Consider the following 25,945-nt stretch of genomic DNA (forward strand, 5'->3'; position numbering starts at 1 on the left):
TTTGAATTCCAGCAACGTTGTTGTGATCTTTTCCTACGCACTGTCTTCGATGCGTAAATTAAATATAAAAGTGAAAGAAAGTTTTATTTCATTATTTTTAAATCATAATTAAATGATAAGAAATGAAAGTAATATTTTTTTTCTTTGAAGTATCAAAGAAAATTTTGGACGGAAAACTTTTTCATCAATGCGCTACGCAAATGTTTCTTTGATACTTAGGTCAAAGAAAAAATATTACATTCATTTCTTAAATCATGAAGTGCATTATAAGTTATAAATTGTCAAGAAGAGACTTTTCGGTTATTTTAATACAATAAAGTTACATACTATCCTACTATAGGTACACCACCATGTAAACGGATGTCATCTATTGCGAGGTCACTACTGTAATGATGAGCTGCATCGGCCTCAAATACCAACTGCAAAGAGAAAATTTCTTTGCTTTAAATTGATTTTCTAACATTCAAGATTGAATATATATATATATATATATATATATATATATATATATATATATATATATATATATATATATATATATATATATATATATATATATATATATATATATATATATATATATATATATTAAACCAGTTAATAAATGGAATAAATGGAGTATTTTCATTTAGAATTCAAAGTTTACATTCGTACATATGTAGCAATGTATCCAATTTTGGATAATTTCACAAAAAGGGAAGGAAAAACCGCCCTACATTATATTGGGAGTTACTCATATATTATCAATTCAATAATTCAAATTTGTACCTTAAATTAACTGGACGTTCTGTGTGCGAGCTCGCAAAATAATCCCCCCGCCACTATTATTTTAATGTGCCCATTCAAATTCTGTAAATGTGACCTTGAACTTGCCAAAAAGACGTTGGTTTAAAAAATGACACTTTCTCTGGTCATAAGTAATCTTTCAGTGAAATAGAAAATTATGAACTTGTTATGAATTTTACATTATTTATACAAGTGACATTGAACTTGTCAGAATAACCTTGTGTCAAGGTCATGATATACCCTCAGGTCATGAACAATCTTTGTATCAAGTATGAGCTTTCAATGATTCTACATGACAAGAATTTTATGCTTTTCTGTCAGTGATCTTGAACTTGTCGTAATTATTTTCGGTCAAGGTCAGGACACACCCGTAGATCATAAGCAATCTCCGTATAAAATATGAGTTTCCAGTGATTTTTTTGTTACACAGTTACATGTATAGCCCAGACAAGAATTTTATACCATTTCTGCCATTGAGCTTGAACTTGCTAAAATGAGCTTGAGTCAAGGTCTGACACACCCTTGGGTCATAAGCAATCCTTGTACCAGGTATGAGATTCAAGTGTTTCTCCATAACAAAGTAATAGCCCGGACAAGATTGCACGGACAGACGGACAAGGTGATTCCTATATACCCCCCAAACTTCTTTTGCTGGGAAAAAAAATTGTCAAAGCTTACTTTGTTTTTATACTTTAAATGGACCTGGTTGATCTAAAAACAACATGAACCTTATAGAAACCAGTAGGAAGCGTTATATGTGCCTGTTCCCAAACTGAGCTCTGTCTTCCTGATTTTATAAAAAGTTGTTGTTTAGTTCCATCAGCAAACTCTCGGTATAATTTGAGATGCCCAATATTGGCTCCATTCATATGATACCAAAACGTCAGGTTCCTTGGGCTATCGATGTTGACATAAGGGCTGTACATACGAGCTGTCCAAGAGCTGTTTCGCGCTTCGTGGCCTTTTAGTAGTAAGTAGAACTCCGCTAAATGGAAAATCTTTTATTTATTCTCAATTTTTTTTTTCAATTTTATTGCACATATGAAGTGTTATTTAAAACTGGCTTTCGTAGCTATATATTTCAAATCTACAAACCTGATTACACATGTACTTCATTTAAGTCACAAATTACATTGATAATTTATGTGATTTTGATGCAATTTCTTCTTATCCTGACATCTAACGTTCTAATTTTATTTTAAAACTACAGTAAATGGAGTAATTTCTTTGATTCTCTAAAACATGGATATTGGTTTACTTGTATTTTTATGGTCGATCTTTGGACCGGAAGTAAAGTCTGGAGAGCGTCCATACCACCTATGAAAATCCAAATTGTCACCTGAATCCTGAAGCCAAGAACACGTATCTTTGTTGAAGGTACAGTCAAGTGTAATCTCTAAAACAAAGAAAATCACCAAGTCATTAAAAAAAAATCTTGTGACAAACAAAATAATAATTTCACGTATTATAAGAAAGATAATTGAAATATGAATTGATAAACAGCCCAACTCTTAACACTGCTGAATATACATGTAGAAAGAAAAAAAACAAACAAAACGCTCAATAACCATGGGATTTATTTTAAATCACATATTTTGGTTAAAGACAAGAGATTAATAATAATATTGTAAAATCAGTTTTGATTCCTTGCGTCAGGTAACACGAAATTGATTTTCAAATTTTAAACACAAACATTCCATAGTTATGTTATTGCAAGGTAATGAATGACTACAAAAAGCAAAATCATTAAACTTATTTTTTTTGCAAATAAGATTAAATTAATTGAGTAAATACACCACCATACATCATGTTATTTCAGAGACACACTTGGTTAAAAGATGTAAGAAAGTGCTTCGTACAAAAACTGAATGTTTCCTTCAGGTATATATTTTGAAAATGGTCAAAAGCTTAAATGTATTGCATGAAAATGTGTATTATCCTGTGAAGTACTAGTATGTTTTTGTTTTGTTGTTTTTTTTTCCAAAAGGATATCTCTACAGTATGTTATTCTAAAAATAAGAATTATTTTAGGTGAAAACGAAATGAAAATTCAGGGGCTTACGTGGAATAATGGGTATTGATAAAGTTGACGTCATTTGTGTTGAAGTCGTGGTTGTAAACAACGGTCTGTGTGTTAACTCTGAAAGTAAGTGAAAAATCTTTAATTTTCAAAGCTATCTAAAATTCAATGAACTGTGCAAAATAATGAAATTTTGAATGGTTTATATATTTCATATTTATACCGTAGGGCTCTTTAGAAACAGATACGTCATCAATGGCGATGTCAGAGGAATAGTGAAGCCTTGTTGATCCTTCAAATATAACCTGTATTAAGGCACAATGATTGTTCAAAGTACAACTAATTCCAGTACGTACATAATTTCTCTCCAATCTAAATTAAGGTTATCCATCCTTCAGGTTTGGAAAATCAGCAATTTAGTAGCAGAATATACTCGAAAAATACCACTGAATTCACAATAATGTTTATCTGTCAAAGCAATTTCTTCAAAGTTCGTCATCAGAGTAAATCTTAGTAGTTGTAGGTAAAATTAAAGATATCTCCAATATGTTTGAAGAAGTGTGAATAAAAACATCAGTTAAGAATTTTCTATTTAAACGTTCATCAATGAATATATTTCAAGATAACACCGATAGGTATCAAGGTATCGGTTTGTGTCTTGTATATATCTTTTTATTTATTGTCATTTATCCTACAGCAGTATATCTAACCACAATAAACTACTTCATGTAATACCATTATAAATATACATAAAATAAGCGCACTCAAATTTTAGCACTATCCTCTTTAACTGATTAGAACAATCATTAATCATTTATCTGCGTGTTCATAAACTGAACATGAAGCAGCGCTAAAGGCACTAAAATATTGTTTCCGCTAAAATATATATCTTTACGTATTACATTTGGTGGCGTATTCTATTCATGCAGCGCCTTTTGCGGAAGGCAGCTCCGCTAAATCAAGTACGTCTCTAAATGTTTTGCATGTTCATATTCATATCTAGCACCTTTAGAAAGTACGCTAACTTGTTGTAAAATCGTAAAATAGAATTGCAAAATATCGTACAAGCATAATATAATACATTTACAATAAGTCTTCGTTAAATTCGAGTTTGCGATATTTTTTCGTAATTCAATAAAGTTTCTATTCTTTCATTTTTAAAATTTTGGTCATATACACATGATAATTTAAATCCCTTAAAAAATGAATTTCCATTCCTTAAGAATATTGATTTTGGTATGAAACTTGAAAAGGGTATAATTATGAGTAAAGGGAAATAAGTACATGTTTATATATTGTACATTTACTCGACATTCATTCATGAAAATAAATTATTCTAACTGAAAAAAAAAAACAGGAGAAAATGAACATTTTAATTTAAAATAGATGAAAGATTTTTTTTTTAATTCAGAATGAAACGAAATATAGAATACTTTATAAGACACCTTTTGTTACGACCGTCATACAAATATTATTAAATACGTAATACAATGTACTTAGTGAATTAATTATTTGATTAATTGTAAATTGTTTGAAATGTACCCATTGTCATCTTTACATAAGAATCCCAGGAAAAACAGATGTGCATGCAGACTTCAGAAAATAGAAACATAACCTTTCCTCAATTAAAGCGTTACCCCATTTGTTAATAAAGATAAATAAAGCAAAATCCACAAGGAAGACATAAAAATGTGTTCATTTTAGATCTAGAGAAAAAAAGGATCGTAATAAACCAACAATAGAAGTTTATGTGAAAGAATTAATTAATCTTAACATAAATATTCGTGTAAAACCACAAATGTGTAATTAGCAAATTGTCATATATTTAACCACAATGTTTTACTTCAAGGGCCATGAACTTTTACCTGAGTTTTCTGTAAATGTGCAATGTCGAATGATGAATATCTTTTTCAAGTATATAAAATGGATAATTATTGTAAGAAGCATTAAGTAAAGTTAAAAATTAAAATAATTTTCTTTTTTTTTTCAGATAAATATATTGCATATATGCATTTTGCACAACATTTTTTTAAGTCGTTCGATTTTCTGCTTATTTTAATTTGAAACAAAATATTAACAATAATTTTTATCCATGTAAAATTAGTATTCTTTTCTAACCAAAGACTATCGTTTATTCGACAGATACAATTTTCAAATAGAATTATCATTAATAGTGAATTGCACTTAAATTAAATTGAAAATATTATACATATAGATCATCAGTATATAAATAAGTTAAATCACATTCTAAATATTGTCTTTCCCTATTTCGAAAATTCGTTGCAAAAACAACATTCCGTACGTTAGATGTCATATTCATTATAAAAACAAAACTTTCATAATAAACACACTTACGTAAGCTGTGAGGTCATTTAAGATGAGAATAGCCTGGTGCCATCCTGATCCTTGTCTACCTGACTTCGACCAGACAATATTTCTGTAATTATATCGGTCCACAAATATAACCCGCAATTCTCCGACACCCGCGCCATTCATATGGTACCAAAAGGAGAGTGTAGAATTGTCGAGAATGTAGAAATCCGGGCTTCTTATCTCAGCAACCAGTGAGGAGTTGAAAAACTCATGGCCATCTATATAGAGGTACTGGCCATCTACAACATTAAATCTGGGTTAAGATTGTTTTTGCCCAAATTCAAATGATCGAATATCAAATGTTATCTGATTTTCGAAAATATAGTTTATGTTCATTGGGGGGGGGGGGGGGTGATTTTTATCTAAAGAACATTTAAAAAAAAATAAATAAATAAATAAAATTAAAAAAAGTTAGTCTGAACGAAAAGCATTATGAAAAATTGCTCTTTCAAAATTAAAAAAAATAGTTTATGTTAATGTTTGCAAGCAAGGAAAATATTTAATTTAAAAAAAGTTCAATAGGTTTTTTTTTAAATTTGAACAATTCAAATTTTATTTTCTTATTTGTGAGGTAGAGATCATTTTTAATTTTTTAAAAATAATTAATTTGTTACAAATGCAGCATGATGAGGACAAGGTAAAATAGTAAGGTCAAAAAAGGACTTACTTCCTGTTGGTGAGTGGTCACCGTCTGGACCGGAGGATGGGTCCTGGGTACTTCCGGTGCCAATTTTCCACTGAACTGAATTGCCTTTTACAGAATACCACTCACAAGGACCATTATCAAAGTTACACGTTAATCCCCATACACCTACATGTTATATATATATATATATATATATATATATATATATATATATATATATATATATATATATATATATATATATATATATATATATATATATATATATATATATATATATATATATATATATATATATATATATATATATATATATGTATGTATGTATGTATGTATGTATGTATATATATATATATATATATGTATGTATGTATGTATGTATGTATGTATATATACTACATGAAATCCCGCGCAAGCACGGGGAATTGAATTTATACCACTATCGACAGAAAAAATCCAATAATATATATATTGTATATACATATACATAATATACATAGTTTCTACTGACACCCTACAGGCTTATAGCAGGAAGAAATACTTAGTTCAAAATCCCGCATGAAGTAGAAGTACGTCTCCACCCCAACCCCCCCCCCCCCTTGTAAAACTTAAATAACAATTTCATTAATTGACGTTTATTGTGAAACCTGCTACATACTATGTTATGGATATTGTATATACTGTGTTATAGATATTGTACTTCAGATGCTCTTATTTCATTTCCGTCAAGAAATGCACAATTTACTGAGAAATTGATTTTTTATTTGGTAAAAATTCACAAGTACTTGGGTCTTGGTTTATAAATATGTATGAACCTTATTGATATGTAAAAACTGTACCTTACCTCTTTTTTAAACATATCAATAAGGTACATACATTTTTATAATCCAAGACCCAAGAACCTGTGTAAAAATTAGCTTTTATATAAGGCCCTATGAATACACTGGCGGATTTAGAGGGGGGCAGCTCCCCTCGCGTTTTGTGTCCAAAATATACATAAAATTTAATAAATCAATTTTTTGAGTGTGTGTGTGGGCCCCTACCCCAACTCCAAACTGCCCCCCCCCCTTTTTTTTCAAGATTCCTGGATCCGCCACTGGAATAGGCCGAGTATTTGATACAAAAGACTATATTCAGAAAAAAAACTGAAATGTATTGATTAAAGCACAAAATTTTACAACATAATTGTATTTGAACAATGCCTTATTCATTGATTTTAATTCTCTTTTCATGTAAGCAAATTTATTACGAAGTACAAATTGTACTTCGGGTTCGTTGCCACGATGCTCTCAGTGAGGAATTTATACAAATTTTACCGATAAATTTATTAGGAAAACCTACTAAATACGAGGGGTTATCAAAAAGTTCGTGGACTAGCGTCATAAAATTAAAACCGCTTTAGGTACATCAATGAATTTTTACACATTTAGTTAGCATCATCTTTTCTATCTATAGAATAAACCATAAATCATAATTTTTATTTTTTAATAAATTGTTAGTGTTTTTGTAAGCAAAGGTATGTCCAGGAGGCGCAACCTCTAATATGACGTTTATTTCTATCTGAATGTAACTGAGAAAAACTCTTTAGATATGAGTATTTGTCATCATAAAAATCTCGTTAATTCAGGCATGTGGTACGACACATTTGTTCAGTAAAATTTGCAATTTTTACCCCATTCTGTAATTTCTATGAAATTTTATCGTAAATTTTATATGGAGTGTCCAAACAATTATGGGATTGAAAATAACGTCAAAAAGGGTGAGGGGTTTCTTTTTCAAACACTCTATAGAGTTTCGCTCCTGGAAAAACTGGTATTGACCTAAGGAATGTTTAAACTGGCTACAGAAAAATAAAATGCATCCAGAGTACTTGTTTTTTAATGCCCAAAAAGATTCAGAGCGATGAAATATGCACAGTTAGTGTCGATTTGTAGTCAGGGTGTCTAAAGTCAGTCACGTCGAAAAGTGACGTTGATCATGTGTGGTAGAAATTGAACTACAACAAGCTAAGTATTCTGGCATAATCAAGTGAGGATCTTTCCCCATATAAAGATCCATTTACAATATTATATGCATTGAAAACAGCTGCTCATGACATTGTAAATTCATATAAATAAGACGGGTTTAAGTCCTTACTTAACTCCATGTAATCTCATCAAGATAAGTGTATGAGGTAGAGAGAGCGGACATTAAGAAACAATGACGTTAAGCGGACGTCATGACACTAAACGGCGACAGCGCCGGGTGATCACATAAAGTCTTTTTAATTTTAGAATAATTTGGCAAATTATCAACGTATCAAGCTAAAATTTTCAACATTTCTTAAACTTCTGTTGTTTTATGTTCCGCATAAATTTTGTAAGCAAAGACTACATATTATTAATTTTATCGCGTCAGTCCACGAACTTCTTGATAACCCCTCGTATATGTAAAAGTCTTTCGATATATAAATATATTCACAACTTACAGTGTTATCAATGATTTACCATTATTTCAATAACCATTCACACAAAAGCCTTTTTTATGTTAAAGCAGCTATTTTCTTTTTAACATCGGGCTCGATGCCAGATGATGTTCTAGAAGCCTCCGTCAATATTACGATCGGTGAATGACAAAAATAATTTTCACATTTTCCTTTTTAATCGGTTATCACAACTTATTTCTTTTATATCATTTAAATCAACTTTTGATTGAATGATTCAGTAATGACGATAAAGAAATAAATAAACGATTGCTTGTTGTCAGTTTCATTAAAAATTGCCAGTAACTTAGATCCGCCAACCGGAAACGCCACCGTACTCACGTTTTTGCTATTTCATTGCTGTTTATAGAAAATAAAAGTAGACTTTTAATTTAATGTACGATTCTTACAATGCAAGCGAAATCTAAATATAGTTTACGGACATCATCTTGTATCGTGTGTATTCTTAGAGGAGTAAGTAAGAACTCTGGCGCACCCGTTTCGGAGTTTATTTGCAAAATTTATTCATTTATAAGTATAGATATATATAGACTCGATACACCTCTAAAGATTTTTTACTTTAAAGAAGTAAACTTAAAAGGCGTAAGGCGTATTCTTATAATTCCCTATCAAAATACTATAGTTTACTTAAGTTAACTACAGTTTACTATAGTGTCAAAGTTTTTAAAGAATTTTTGCCATGGATTTCAGATTGTTATGAACCGTGACGGTTACTCAGTCGGTAGATCGCTCTCTCCGTTATCGGAAGGTCTTGAGTTCGAATTTCGGCCGCGACTGACCTAAGTCGATAGAAAATAGGTAGCAACTGTTCTTTCGCTAAGCGCTCGGCACTTTGAAGTGAAAGTTGCGGGTCCTTCGGATGAGACCTTAAAAACCGAGGCCCCGTGTCACGGCAGGCGTTGGCACGATAAAGATTCCTAACTGCTCAATGGCCCTGAGTGTCGAGTAAAAAATTTGAAACCCTTCGCCGGTATATCGTATGAGTGAAAAATTGTCGAACGGGACGTAAAACAACATACAATCTATCTATCAAATTGTTATATTTCATGTTCTCTAATTCATACATGAACATATTTAATATTGAAATATTTCGATAAGAAAAAAAGTTCAGTAAAGTTTCATAGTAAATCAAAGATCAAAGTATTTACTATAATTAACTATAGTAAATTTTAGTTAACTGGTTAGTTAGTTAGTAAAGTATCATGATGCAAAAAGTAATTTTCATAAAATAGTAAAAAGATTACAAACAAGTTTGAGAAAAAAAATTTAAGTCTCACCCCAACATGTTGAAGAATTTAAAGCTTAATATTCAGGGCATGATATTGGACATACGAGGAATTCATTAAAGATTGTTGTAAAGTGCATATGTATTAATCACTTTTTGTTGCTTTTCTAGAGTATTCCTCAGTTGGTTACATGTATATTTTCAAGGATGTTCCTTGAAATTCTAAATTAGGTACCTTCTTTGGTTTACATTTTTTTTTACTTGCTAGAATTGTGATTTTGTGTAAATACTTGATTCAATCGAAGGACAGGTGTGGCAATTTTGATATAGCGTATGCTGTTGTGGGGAATGGGGGCATACTTTTTGGTGTTATAAACGTTCTCATTAATGAACTCAGATCAGCGATGAACTAACAACAGATTCTCTCATTTTAAGACTGATCACTGCGAGTTAGCACAGTCATTGATTCATAATATTGTGAATAAAGTTTAAAGTATGTTATTGAATTTTGCTAGCATTTTGAGGTACTCTTCCCCTTAAACATAATAAAAATTTACTCACCAAAAACAAAATTGAAAATCAGTACAAAAATGTACATCACGTATGCTAAATTTATATACTATAAAGACCCGAGACATGATAGATCGCGAGTCCCTGATCAGACGACCGGACGGTCAACAAGGTCATTTCTTAGTTGATAAGGAAATAAACATTGAATGAATAATATAATAATCACGGTGTGTGGGAAAGAAATGCGTAATACATTTCATCAATTGAAATGATTATGTATAAAACCACAACAAATAAAAATAGACATTTCATTTACATTATATCCAAGGTCATAAGTTATTTTCTAAAAGCATTTTGTTCAAAAATATTTGAAAGTTATCAAGGTTATTTCCCCCAAAAAGAAACGAATCCAAATTTGAAAAAATTACATGAACATTCTTTTTATTTAATTCGTCAGTGAAAATATTGATTTATGCAATAACTCCATGTATGTGCATTTATATTACATTCCTCATTCCTGTGTTAATTTCTTTGACTTAACTTAAAGTAAGTATAAAGTTTCAACATATGTTTGTAATTAAACAGCAACCAAAAATCATTATTTTAGCAGCAATTGTATGTACAATTGAAGCAAAGAGTGAGATTATTTTAATTTATATTGCATACTATCTGTCAGCGGAACACCGACGACGTCTAAACCTTTATTGAATTGTTCAGGAATCGTGCGTCTTTTCTTTAGAATTTAAAACAATCATCTGAAGCAAGCATTCGACACTAGATATGATTCGGTTAATAACCGAGGTACTTATGTCGCACATACATGTATTAGACTCATCGAGAGATCGCGGAATTGTCTTTTAATAGAAAATTTCCAATCCCCGATCATGATCAAATTTCTCGATTAGTTAAATGGCGGTCTCCACGTATGATGCTTCCAGTTTCTTGTCATTTTTGCTCTACTAAGCGCCCCTTCCACAAGATTGCCACTACAGCTTCCTCGAGCCTTTTTTGTCAGATATGAACCAATGTCCAAGACATATTTGCATTGTTGCATCATTTCCATCTCTTTTCCCTCTTTTCCTCTTTTTCTGTATGAAAAGGAGTCACACCCCGTTCAACACAGAAAAGGATAATTTGATGCGAAGAATATCGCCCAGCGTCACCATTTTTGACAATATCTAACGCAGAGTGTTTGTACTATAACGTCTTATTATTGCTATATTGTTTTGCATATATTATGTTTGTTTAAGTTCATGTATTAATATAAATGATTGGAAGGCATACAAAAAGAGAGAGCCTGAAATGAACAAAAGCCATTGAAGAGATGATATTTCAGAAATATGATTATTGACTTTATAAGATTTAATACCAACAGAAAAAGGGCAGTAGATGTAAACTGAGGCTATTAATAGTGTGCGTTCCAAACATTCAGTTTTTAAATATTAGATTAAAAATGGGAATAGTTAGAAAATTTATAGAGGAAATTCGGACTGAATATTTTTAACAAGTGTATTGCTCAAACTTTAATCGCTTAATTTATTTACACTAGTAACACTACTCTTTACTTTAATATAATTTATTATCCAAAGCGTTTCATATCTTATTACATTTTGCGGAGAACGAAATTTTTTATCACAGTGCAAAATCTTAAGCATGTTAATGTGAATCTTTCGCAAAATACTAAGAGACCTTTAGCAAGAAAAGCTGGTCATTGACCTACTTACTTGAAAGTGAAAAATAGCACAACAATCATAGGTCTACAATGTACAGTAGGTTGTTGTTTTTCATTGCCATCAGCGGAATTCTTTTGCCATAAAAGTAAATGTCATCCTTAAATGCTGTTTCCTTATGCATAGGACAATATAGCCTCATAATATTATGTCAACAAAAATATAATTTTCCTGGAACAATGTGCAAAATTTATAATTTTTTAGGAAAGTATTTGAAATTTATATTTTAAAATAAAGCGTTTTTCTGGACAACACTCTTACTTGACAGTGTATGTATTTTTCTCATTTTTGATATCAAAAAATTAAAAGACATACATGTAAAAGAAATGATTATTTTTCATTGCATTTTCTTTCTCATGGTATGCAAATGTGATCTGAAACAAGAACACAAAACACTCGATGAAAAACTGCAAGGTCCATGTATCCATTATTGTCAAAAGAAATGCAGATTTTAAAATAATCGTTGTGGAAATACAAACAAGTTACATAAAGTTTGTTATAAAAACTATCTTTAAACTATTATTTAACATGTCAATTTCATAAGTGTTACATAAGGTACAATCCTTGAATTACGAAAGCCTTTTTGTAACTGAGCGAAAATCAATTTTTTTTAGAAAGTACTATATGACTTTTAAACTTATATATATGTCAGATGGAAATCATGAAAGATTTTTGAATGACCCAGCATTCTGTTAACATCATCATTCTAAGAGGATTTTAACATATTTTTAAATAAATCCTAGTATTACTTCGCAGACAATTCCCTATTCTAAAATGCTATTGGTTCAATAATTTGTGATATAGTTGAAAATTCAGATCTCTAACATAAAAGATATATTATTCTAATCAAAACAAAGGTCTGCTTGGGAAGATAAAGACACATACCGAATACACATTTATGTTTACCTATTTTAGTTTTTTGTGACGCATGAATTTCAAAGGATTCTATCTTTTCATTCATATTTTTGTTCTATTACCTTGGAGGATTGTACCTCTAATTCGAATTCTGTGAAGAACATTGACTCCCAAGAATTAAAATGAATGAGTCCTAAATGTGTCAGATTTCTATGCTAAACCCTGACATTTTCTTGAATGAGACTTGAATATGTCAGATTTCTATGCTAAACCCTAACATGTTTTCTTGAATGAGACTTGAATATGTCAGATTTCTATGCTAAACCCTGATATGCTTTCTGAAATGAGTCTAAGAATGTGTCCTATTTCTATGCTAAACACTGATATATTTTGTTAAATGAATGAGTCCTGAGTGTGTCTGATTTCTATACTTAACACCGACTTTTTTTCCATAACGAGTCTTCAATGTGAGAGATTCCTCTGCCTAAAAGTTGAAAGTCATGTTTTCTTATATTAAATGTGTCGTGTACATGTGCTTCATTCACGTTAAGTTTGCTGAGTTGTGGATGTTACTTCCTTTGGTTGATGTATTCTTTTTCTTATTATTAGTTGCACCTACATTGCGACATGAATGACATAATCCCATATAGCGATAAGTTAAAGGCGAGTTAATTTTGTCTGAAAATGACTGTATTCTTCGGAATTTATTCAGAAAATTTTAACATGAAAGAAAAAGTCTCTTACTTTGGCCTTAAATTCGATTTATATCGACGAGGTTTTATCAGTTAATAATATTCAGTTTCATTCCTTCGTTTAATCGGTACTTGTATCCAACTAAACTCGAAATGAAAGACACCACAGAGTCTGAAACGTTTGCTTCATATTTGGATGTTTTAGTAGAGAAAGACAATGAAGACACACTGTCGAATAAACTTAATGAAAACGTGATGATTTCAACTTTTCTATCGTCGACTTCTCTTATTTATATGCAAGAGCATGCTCCACGTACGACCAATTTCTGAAATGAGGCAGGCTATTGAAAAACAAGTTGATGAAACAATCTCGTTTAAAGTCATCATTTTGTAAGATCTATTGTCAATACAATGACCTTGTTAGCAAAATCAATCTATCATTAAGTCGAATGCTGACTGACGTTTTTTATTCTACATGTAATTGTTACATGCAGGCCATTATTTAAACACCGAATTTTCCGTTTGCCCGATCATGACAAAGCACACGGAGGGTGTGACTGACCGACAGGTGATGCTTTATCCTCCATGGAACCTGATACCATCTCTGATGTTTTATAGAGGTTCGTGTTTGCTCTGCTCCCGATTGTATTGTTTCAATGGACTTTTGAGCTGTTCGTTATCTACATATTTCATGTAGCAATATTCCATTATCAGCTGCATATGGAGTTTATGCCTCTCATTTGATTCTATACGAAGACCATGTTTAACGTTTCAACTATTTCTAAAGCCAGACAGGCTATTGACAAATAGGTTGACGATACAAAGATATGAATAATCTCTTTGAAAGTCAATATTTCGCAAATTCTATTCAAAGACCCTTGCAAATACAATATGTCGTTAAGTTGATTGTTGACTGACGTCTTCCATAGAAATTGTTAGACCATTATTTTCATACTGAGTTGTCCATGGATTTTTCCGTATACCCGATCGTGACAAGGAGTACACGGCGGATGTAAACGGTCGACAGGGGATCTTTACTCCTCCATGGCATTAAATACCACCTCTTTTGTCTGAGGTGCGCGTTTTCTCTGCTCGTAATTTGTTTTGTTTAAACTGACCAGACTTTGGGAATGTCACTGTTCGTTATCTTCACGTCTCATTTCTTCATGTGTTGAATATTTGGTTTTGCTTTTTTCAAAAATTTATAGCAGTTATTTGGAAGTCTTTTGTAAAGCTACAAGCCAAAGCGCAATAAATGTTTTAAAATGTGTGTCTCTTAGTTTAATTCATATATTCTATTTTTTTTCTCTCTTAATTTTAAAAATAATTGAATATCTTAAATCTCACATCTAAACTTTCAACACTTGAAATCATGGATATTAAAGGTATCAGAAAAAACATTTAATAAAATCAAAAATATTTTCTGTTGCAAATGAAGTTTGCTGAAGGTGCATATTTTAGGACACATGTCTGAATTAAACTGCGATAACCTAAATACTTGTGTCTGCACTTCCTGGCACGAAAATGGTTTTGCTTGTTGATCCATATCCTCATTGCATTATTTTAACTTGTTCATTTAAAGGCATTCAAAAGGGATATTCTTAAGTTTTCTAATTATACTCAGCGCAGAAACAAAAAACTTGTATCATATTTATTATATGCCATACAAAAAATGTGTTTGCCCAGTTCAGCCTCTATTGTGTGTTTGTGGGTTTTTTTTCATAATTTTGTTATACATATACAAACATATGTTTGTATATGTTTTATTTCTTTTTTTATAACATCTGTTGCTTTACGCTATTAATAAACCGGGAAAATAAGCAAATATATTGAACCAGGCAACCTATCTTAACAAAGTTAGCCTATGTCTGTTGTCCTCTTTTTTCAGAAATGTTCGAAACTTCGAAAGATTGGTCTATCACAACGTGCTCTCGTAAGTTCGGCGTTTTATTCACCCTGAGGTCTGTTAGAATGCAAGGTCACAGTCTAAGCTGTTCTTTGATTTTTTTTGTCATTGCTAATATGACCTTCAAGTAAGTCATAAAAAATATTAAAATGCATTCTTGGCAAGAAAAATCTTTGCATGCATTACTGTCAATCTAATGAACTTCAAAAATTATTCTAGGTAAATGTAAATCAAAGGTTTTTGATTTATTCGTCTGAGACAATTTTGCATAAATCATGCGTGTTGAGACAAAACATGAAATATTTGGTGTTGGCAATTCTGTATGAATAAAGATTTCTTAATGTATAGCGAACACTACCATTATTCAACAAATCAATGGAGCTGGACAATCATCAGTTTTTACGGACGAACTAATATTAGCGGCGTTAAGTCGATTCAGAATGACTCCCTTCAGATTGTAATATACATTCCATGGAAATCTGACATTGAGGTAGCAAAAACACTTAACTTCTAATCAAGGAGAGATTTTTCCCTGCTTAGATTGTTAACATGAAATATATGGAGATAACGAACAGTATTCAAACTCAAAAGTCCATTAAACAATACAAATCAGGAGCAGAGCAAATATGGACCTCTAAAACAAGAGGTGGGATCAGATGCCATGGAGGGGTGAGCATCCGATGACAGAAAAACAATGTACGTTTCAATGTGAGAACAAGTCTAACGCCTTATGACAAAGGATAATCTCTATGGAGCGCTAGTAGATAATAGACATATGAAGGTTTATAATTTTCACCGGGATTTATCTAATGATGCTATTGCCTAGAAAATTGACATATTTACATATATATTATTCAAAACGTATTACATTTGGATGTGTATTCTCTTTAACACCTTTCGCGGAAAGCATTTCCAGCCAAATCAAGTGCAGCACTTAATGTCTTGTTTAAATATCTTCATAAAAAGCACGCTCAGAATGTGCTAATTTAAATCTATGCTAAATTATTAAAAAAAAAATCAATTTCCACCAAATATAGTAGACGCCAAATAAAATACATTTACAGTAAATATTCTTGATAAAATTTTGTTAAATTTTCATAATTTGACCTTGTTTTTTTAACGTTAGGGAAAACGTCTTACTGATTTCCACACAGCCCTCGCACATGTGATAAAAAGTTGCATAACCTTAAATATTAGGCCATTTAATATTTTTTTCCTATCCATGTACTTAATCAAAATCATAACATTTTAGAGAGATTGAATAATATTGTTCAAGCATTGTGGAAATCGATTTGTGCTAAACTCTATAAATTGCAAACTCATGCTTCTGAAAATAACAAGTAAATCATTTAAAAATGATGATAATTTCCTTCTACTGTCTCTATTTTATTTGCAATTAAATTTAAGCTGCCAATCAATCAAATAAAATTAACTTGAAATGGAGATACTACCTTGAACCAGAAAGAAAACAAGTTTAAAAATAGATTAATTTCTTATAGACAATTTTGAAGTTTTTTAAAAAAAAATTTTGAATTTCATTTCACTCATATAAATTTTAAATCCAATTTACTTACATATTTAATAAAAGATAGTAATTTACGTCTGATTTGATAACTTTTTTCCTAACTATTAAAAGAATTTTGTGTATCTTTATTAATTCAACAAATCTATGTTGGAAACAAACGAAATAGACCAAATGATATTGAAATGTTTCAATATATTATAAAAATATTCAAAGTCCTCCAGTGAAATATTTAAGACATGATTCCTGCGTAGCTGGAATTGTTGGAAATTTTACCCTGATAGTCGGGAGATTTGTTTGGAAATAAAAACAGAGACCGAAGAAACTGAGAATTTTTAAAGTATTATTAGAGAAACAGAGAAACTATATTTCAACGTCAACAGAAGTGTCTTATGATGTCATAATTGGATACTACTCCTCGTTCAATTGCACTTCACGCATTAGAAAAAGTGCGATGTAATCCGAATCCCAAATAACCTTTTTCTCACAAATTTGTGTCACAGCCAAAAGATGCCTCGATCCTTTTCCTAGTGAGAGAATTCAAAATTAGAGGAAACCGATTTTAATTTTCTGATAATTTGTTGATTATGTTTATGATTTATTGGAGAATAATGACCGCGACATTCCTTCAATCTTTGTGATAACCATTGTAGAATTCTTAATGATCAGCATCATAATATGAGAGTCAGTTTTGTCTTTGAAACATTAACATTTGATATTTGAAATATAAACTCCTTACGGCAAAATTTCGTTTTCTCTGTGACAGATACATTGTATATGTGAAAGCGTTTGCCAACCAAACTAAAAATAAAGTCTCATATGGGACTTCATAATCCAGTTACAAAAATCATTTACCTAATCTTATCATCACCTCATACATTAAATTTGCTTTTTAATTTCAAAATTCAATGAAAAGAAATGATAAAATTCAATATTTGAGTGGAGATAACACACATGCAAGCTTTTTACCGTCTTCTTACAAGACGGTATACAGAGTTGAAGTATTTTACAGTCTTCGAACTATGCACTTCCTCTTTTTTGTGATTGGTAGAAATTACATGATAAGAATTTCCATTTATTTCATTGGTTAAAATGCTCAAGGCAAGGGAGATAATTTTCTGATGATGTAATTTTCGTACGACTTAACAATTTCTCAACATTTTCAATCTTTAAAAAAATTGACAAAACGAACAGTTGAAAATGACCATAAATAAATCTAAATAACACTTTAATTTTTTTATAACAATTCCTACAAGGCGTTTCTATATTTTCAATGTAGACAGAAATGTTCTTTATTGCTTGTCAGCTTTTTAGTTTGTATTTATTCTTTTTCTTTCTTTTGCACTGTCTTTCTAATCTCTCGGCGTTCTCCTTAAACTCCGACCAGCAACAGAGTCGAAGTTTACAGAGAAAGACGAGCGTCTGGTTGAACTTTCACATGGTAGGGCTAATGTCAGTAAAATTTTGTTGAAGAAATGCTCAAGAATAATACGGCCGGATAGGTGTATGGCAGTTTATTGTTTATTGCTTATTGTTGCTATAGACTGCCAAGCTTTTTGAAAAAGCTCTACTTGTTTAAATAGGAGAAGATGATCAATCAATGCATTGCTAATTCAACAATCGATATTTGTAATATAAAGATAACGAACAGTAATCAATCTCAAAGGTCCACTGAAACAATACAAATTATGACCAGAGCAAACACCAACCACTACAACATCTGATGTTTGATCAGGTGCCGTGGAGGAGCAAGTATCCTCTGTCGACCTGTCACTCCCGCCGTGTACTATGTCATGACTGGATAAACGGAGTAATCTTTAGTGAATTCAGTATGAAAGTAATGGTCTAACTTTCTGTTTTAACTTTCAATAGATAAAGACGAGAATATTTACGATCTTTACATTAAGTGCTAAAAGACCTTGACCCAAGGGAACTTTGTAATGTTATGCCTAACGTCATTCGCTAATTTCGACTCAATTGTTTTGATAGGCATTTACTTTGAGACAGATTGACAGTTTATCACACGAGGAATTTTACTTGAAAGATAAAAGTCGAAACACAAATTTTAATTAATTTTTTGATATATTTATTATTTGAATAATGCTTAATATCCAAATGTGTATTTGTGATCATTTAATACCAAAGGACACTTCAAGGATATAGTTCTGAGTTTTGAATAATGATAGAAATATTTTTAAAAAAAATTTAAAATATTTCAAGACGAAAACTAGGCATTTTCAGTGTTAGGAGACTTAATATTAAAGAATTTGCTTTTCTAAAATATTTGTACAGTTGAAGAACTGATTTTTTTCTAATTTTAAAAGCTATCAAATACATTCATTTTCTTTTTATCTTTACTACTATTATGCAGCCATGAAGTTCCTAGGAGGAAAACAGCGATAAATGTAAAAGATGAAGAAAACAAACAGTGATCGATCCACAAATCCAAAATGAATCGTGAAAAAGGCAAAAACATTGACCTCTGAAAACACCAAAGGTGGGATCAAGTGGCTAGGAGTAGTGATATATGAAGATAACGAACAGTTATCAATCTCTAAAGCTCAGTGAAATAAGGTGATAACGAAACAATACAAAACGGAGGCAGAGCAAACACGAACCTCTAAAAACATCAGAGGTGGAATCTGGTGGCTTGGAGACGAAAGCATCCATGTCGGTTGCTCACCTGCCGTGTGCTCATTGTCATGAAAACGGAAAAATTCGTGGACAATTCACTGTGTAGATAATGGCATAACAATTGATATGATAAACGTCGGTCAGCATTTGACTTAATGATAGATTGTATTTGCTGATAAGGTCATTGTATCGACCATAGAACTTGCGAAATTACGACTTTAAACGAGACTGCTAATATCCTTGTTTCATAAACTTGTTTGTCAATAGCTTGTCTCGTTTTAGAAATTATTCTTACGTAGAGCATTCTCTTGCGTATCGAATCAACTAGGAGACATAAACCGAATATGCATGTGATAAGGGTATATTGCCTTATAAGGAAGCAGGTAGAAGTTGACGATCGAAAAGTTAAAAGCATCACGTTTATCACAAGGTTTTGTTGTTAGATTACCATTAACGTCTTTTTTTAGTAAAATATCCAAATATGAAATAGATGTGTCAGATTCTTTAGTATCTTTAATTTCAAGTTCAGTGGGATAAATCGAGTCGAAATATAAATGGAAGTAACTATTGCTATCTGATATTATGTCGTCGGTATTTCTAAATGTCGAATTGACAGCCACAGCAAGTGTTTTCTTCTCATGTATAAGATTTTGAATAAGTTCTGCTTCATATGAATACAGAAATAGGTCTGCTAATAAGTAAACATCCCATGTCGACAGGTCAAACCCACAGTGAGCCTTATGTATCGATCAGGTATACGGAAGTGATAACTAAGTATAAAAGAAATGGCCTAACAACTGGTATGAAACATGTCAGTCAAAATACGACCCAAAGATAGGTTGTATTTACAAACACGGCCAGTATAACAACCGTAGAATTTGCAAAAAGCTGAGTTTAAAAGGGATTGTTGAAATCCTTATCCACTTATTTGTCAGTAGCTTGCCTCGGTTTAAAATTCATCGCACCCAGAACCTGCCTATGCGAAATGAATTGATCAGTTAGGAAACATAAACTTCATATGCAGGTGATTTTACTGCATAAATAAGGGAAGTTAAAGTCATCCTGTTTGACATACAGTTTCGCTATTAGTTGGCCATTATAGTCTTTAGTCAACAAAACATCCAAATATGAAACAGTTGTGGCAAAGTCGGTAATGTCTTGATTTCGAGTTCACCGAGATGTATCACCGAGATTAACAGAAGCAAACTGCATTTTATATCCCTTATTTGTTCTAATGAGAATAGGTAAAATAATTTCAATTTTTCATACATATTCTGGTAGGAACAATTTCTAAAACGAGACTGACTACTGAGAAATTAGTTGTAATAGTTGTATTATAAATCTCATTTAAAGTCATTTCGCAAATTCCGTGGTCGTAACAATGATTTTGTTTGCAAATACAACTATGTGTTGGGTCAGATTGTTATGCTATTGTTTCAAACTACAAATCCCTTTTCCTGATTTGAATCGTTAACCTGTTCGACACAGAGAGATTCTGGCGGGTATGATCGGTCGACGGGTTTTTCTTACACCTAGTCCCCTGCTGTTTTCAGGGATCAGTATTTGCCCTGCTCTCAGTATTTAAAGTTTTAAGCTTGGCCCTGCTCATCATTTTCACAGTCCATGAAACTCAAAGTACACAAAAAATAAGCTTTACATAAATATACATGAATGCATTGTATACTTCTATTGAATTTTAGCACAAATAATGTTTTTTTTTTCTTTTTACTTATGTGGCTATATTGATCTAAATGATCACCCTATATTCTTATAATATGATAATTCGAAATGTCATGGTATTGTACATTAAGTGAAATGATTCTGAGGGTCATATTATGAAAATTATAATTACGATTTTACCATGCAAGTATTATATTCTGCGTAAACAAACATCGGTTACTTGGCGCATTATATTCCACGTTTAAAATCCCCTTCCATAGTTTTTACCGTGTCCCAATAGTGATAGCTCTGGAGATGGCTTTTCTTCCAATTTCCCGTAATTTCGTAGAACTGATAATACCAGTGCGAATGATTTTTTTTTTTTTTTTGATTTAGCAGAGGTAATCCGTTTATTCATATTTAAAGATGATATGCAATTGACAATAATTGCTCAATAATTGTTCAACATGATTACAAACATTTGGAAAGTGAAACATTAATTGCTAATTTATCATAAACTTCAGAATCTAGGTTATATATACCTTTGATGCCCATGACTGTGAAATAAAAAAAAATATTAATGTCATTTTCTAAGAATGCATGTATTGAAATTCATAATTCACAAAGTGCTAAAGATTGCTATTCTTCTACTGTGAAATATTGTTATTTAAACTTATCTTACAGTTTCTTTTCATGTAAAGGTTATGAATTAAAGTTGAATTGTCTGAAGTTGTACAAATTGTATTGAAAAGCAATGAAAGATTGGTTTGTAAATTTTTTTTTTTTTTCAAAAAGGATATTTTGAAATTCTCTGTTTCACAAATAAAAAGTATATTTGAAATTCTATGTTTCACAATGAAAAGAAGCTATTGGCTGATATTTTGGTGGTGGTTTTAGTCTATCTAAAAAGTGAATAATACAATCATTTCTTGACCAAAAGAGCTATCACCTGTCAATTTTGCGACTGGCGAGCCTAGTACTCTTATGTTAATTTTTAAAAATGGCCGATGAACGCTCTTAAAATTATAGTGTTTACAGATATAAATCCTTGATTATAAACTAAAAAAGCCATATTTAAATATGAATTATGGATGCATTAAATAATGAAATCGCGACGTAGAAGGAAAAGAAAAGACCTTCCGTGATGTACGTGGGTCGTTGATATTAAATAAGGTAAATTCACTGAACAGTAATATTTAAAAAGAATAAGGGAAGAAGAAGAAAAGAAATTTTTATTATGAAACTGAAATCTTTTACATTTACGGAGATTCAACTTTTTATATATTAAGTCATTGACTCATGTGCTTATATCGAAAAAAGTAACAATAAATATAGTATAATTATGTAATATACTACGAAAATTGACATTTCCAAGTAGTAAACATTTCATATAATTATCTAGAAATAAGGATGTAAATTTTATATGGTACCAATTTTGATGCATCAGATGCTCATTTCGACAAATTATGTCTCTTCAGTGGTGCTCATGCCGAAACGTTGGAAATCCGAAATATTTAAATAAAAAAAACTTTGAAGAGCTGAAAAAAAGAGGTGCCAAAGACTGAAGTCATATACGTCGAAGGATAAGAGATATTCATGAGGGAGATATTTTGCAATGAATTTCTAAATTTTACTACAGCAATGAATTATATATCCGTATTTTCAAGCTAGAACCGAAGTACTTAGCTACTAGGCTGTAGAGACCCTTTGGGAACTAACAGTCCACCAGCAGAGGCCTCGACCCAAGGGTTATTATCCGATTATTTCTGATCTGATTAAGTAATATTTATATCCTTTGTTAATTAATGTCATGTCTGTATCCATCCAATACTGCACTTTCATTGATTCAATAATTAAGATTATTTCACATTTATTACACTTTTATTTTATTATAATGTGTCTTGAAAAGTAAAACGTGTAAACTTTTAAAGAATAGCTAATTTCTTAATTATTTGTACATGTATAAAACAACCTTAAGCTCTTTATTGAATACTATTCTCTAACATTGAAAGTATGAAATGTTATTTTACGTAAAAACTTTATAGAGCTAAAGCAGTAAAAGTATCGTAATAGATCAAAAAGATATGAATTGAAAATTTTATATAAACCGTCAAAGAGGCAATGAATTGTTAATCATGATATAAATGTATATTTTTTCATAGTTTCAAAAGTTTATAAATAGAATTGAGTATATACAAGCGATTTCTAAGGAATTATTCAAAGATCATGAAGATCATGCCTTACTCCTTGGTTGAATTACTCAAATAAATCTTCACAAATTAAAACGGACCACTTTTAAAGAATCTAATTTTTTCCCGAGCAATTTACACGTATATTCTTGTACTAAGTGCAAAAAATCCTTAATAATATAAGTTCTGTCTTAGAAAACCTGAGATCTATTTGCTTTCTCAGATCCTTTTCTTAATCATCATTAGTCTTAGTAAGTTAGAAAATTTAGTAAAACGGTTGCAGATATCCACATTAGAAAAATAATAATGATTTAAGTGAAATTTTACAGGAAAAATTCATTTCCTTAATTTTGTCTTACAACATTTCTGCATTTTGTTCCGCTACCTACTATTAGACGTTAAAACTCAGATGCATTATGCATTGATAAGCAAAACTGCAATGCTCTGGCAAGATCAACCAGTACATTTTCATTTAACAATATCATGAACATCTACCTTATATAATTACCAAAACAATTATGTCATGCTATTATGTATGAACTTGGATGTCATAAAACATGAAGTGATGTATCAATAGTCAAAGGTTGTATTCAATTATCTATTCCAGTTTTGATACCAAATTTTCTAAAGTACACCGATATAATTATACATTAAACATGTAACATTTCTATAATGATGCCAGTTTATCTATGAAATTACATTTGCATTTAATTATACAATATACATAAATTAATTCTTCACATTTAATAATCATAAAACAACTTAAAGTGAACAGTCCTATCTATCAAGGACCATAAATTTATAAAGCAGCGACTCAAAGCATGTGATTTTTTATTTATTCTATTCTCCAATCAAACATTTTAAACCAGAAGTACGTCATATGGTCCCCCTCCCTGGAATCTTCGACATAACAATTGGGCATGAGCTCATCATCGTACCCATCTGGACCAGGAAGGAGAAAAGTCCCATTAAATGGAATCTGACACATTGGCGGGTCAGCATCCAGAACATCAGAGGAGAAAAAAGTCACATTGATGCTCTGTGAATAAATGACAATTAATTGTACATCATTGTCAAATTATATATAATTTTTGACGATTATTAATTTTGAAAGTCCTTGACCTGATAGACCTGACAATGAAATTAGGGAAAATTCTGAGAAAAAAATGTTTATTTGATATAAAAAGGTGTGATAAAAGGTGTTATAAGTTATTCTAAAAAGTTGATATATATAATCTGAAAAAGATATCTTTCTTCAGATACAACAATTAACAGAATACCTAATGAAAAAGGTGAAGATAACGAACAGTGATCGATCTCAAAAAAAATATATAAATAATACAAATCTGTGAAGAGGGCATAAAACACGGATCCCTAGAAATTTCAGAGGTGTGGTCAGATGCGTAAGATGAGTAAGCATCCCCTGTTGACCGGTCAAACCCGCCGTGAGCTCTATGTATTTATCAGTTAGACGGAACATTCCGTAGTCGAAATCAGAATAAAAACAAAGGCCTGACAATTGATATGAAACACGTCAGCCAATATACGACCCAATGATAGCTTATATTTTCTAACAAGGTCATTATAACGACCATAGAATTTACAAAATGCTGACTCTAAACGAGGTTGTTGAAATCCAATGACTGTTCTACTTGCACTAATTTATTTACCTAATACGAATATCGGATTCTTAAATTATCATGCAAGATATATTTGATATATGTATTTGTATGCTTTGTTTAATTTGAATCTCATAAAATTAAAATTCAGATACCAGAACATGCTGTAAATAACAAGCCACATATTTATCCTGCTCGTGACCAGAACTGTGCACAGAAGGGTTATTAAAATAACGACCATTGACACAGTAAAACATTTATTAAATTTTGTGATCACTGGGTCAAGTTTTCAACCTTCTTGAATCTTCTAGATTTAACCCATGTTGGATGAAGTCAAGACATTTCTGTTATAATTAAAAAGGGAATTAAGTATAATTCTGTTCTCTTACAACTTTGCTTTTTCCGTCAGTTGCTGGAATAATTTGGTAAATCGCTTGTCCCTTGTCACAATACCCTACTTTGATCGGCTTGGTCTCATTCAATTTTTTTCCTGGTGGAAGCCAGGGTGTTTGAACAGAAGCAATACAGCCACTGAAAACAGATGAAAGTGACCGATGAACGAGGAAAGTCACTCTGTTAACTCATCTCTCCAGACAGGAACATGAACTCTTTTTAATGTGGTTTCCGCATAAAAATAAACAGACATTCAAGGTTGATGTAATTTTAAAAATTACGAGGAAGATCATGTCAGTTAATTCTGTACTTAATGTTTTATGTTTCCTTTCTTGGCCATTTGTAATTAGAATAATTTTCGCTACATTTACTCAAGAATATCATCACAAGAATTACATATGCCATTACACTTAACGACCAAAGCAGAAAAAATGCAATGTTATTATTTTATAACAGTAAATTAAATATGGTGGATTTTGTTATGACACGTTTGGTAAGAGATAGTGATAAATAAAACCAATACTCACTGTTCCCCTTGATAAGTTGCATTTACTGCTATCATGAAACGGACTCTTGTAACATTTAATTTTTCGCACCCTTCTGTATCACTGGACCAGTTTCTGTCTTTGTAACCAATTACAGAAATGACCACATAGGAGAATGTCAAGATAAAACAAACTCCCTTCATATTAAATTGCTAACAG

The 25,945-nt window shown here is 31.2% G+C and overlaps 1 protein-coding gene across 1 annotated transcript; it reads right to left on the bottom strand.

Annotated features, from left to right (window-relative positions):
• Positions 1-326: 326 nt before the first annotated feature.
• On the bottom strand, positions 327-25,929 carry LOC133178078 (MAM and LDL-receptor class A domain-containing protein 1-like). Its single transcript, XM_061312842.1, has 9 exons — positions 25,769-25,929; positions 25,238-25,379; positions 24,112-24,268; positions 5,847-5,984; positions 5,162-5,418; positions 3,030-3,111; positions 2,045-2,182; positions 1,515-1,771; positions 327-419 (listed from the first exon to the last, which is right to left on the bottom strand). The coding sequence occupies exons 1-9, from the start codon at positions 25,927-25,929 to the stop codon at positions 327-329; spliced, it is 1,425 nt and encodes a 474-aa protein (XP_061168826.1).
• Positions 25,930-25,945: the final 16 nt, after the last annotated feature.

Source organism: Saccostrea echinata, unplaced genomic scaffold, assembly GCF_033153115.1.
Source record: "Saccostrea echinata isolate AGI-Se365-2 ecotype Australia unplaced genomic scaffold, CSIRO_AGI_Sech_v1 ptg000002l, whole genome shotgun sequence".
Taxonomy (NCBI): Eukaryota; Metazoa; Mollusca; class Bivalvia; order Ostreida; family Ostreidae; genus Saccostrea; species Saccostrea echinata.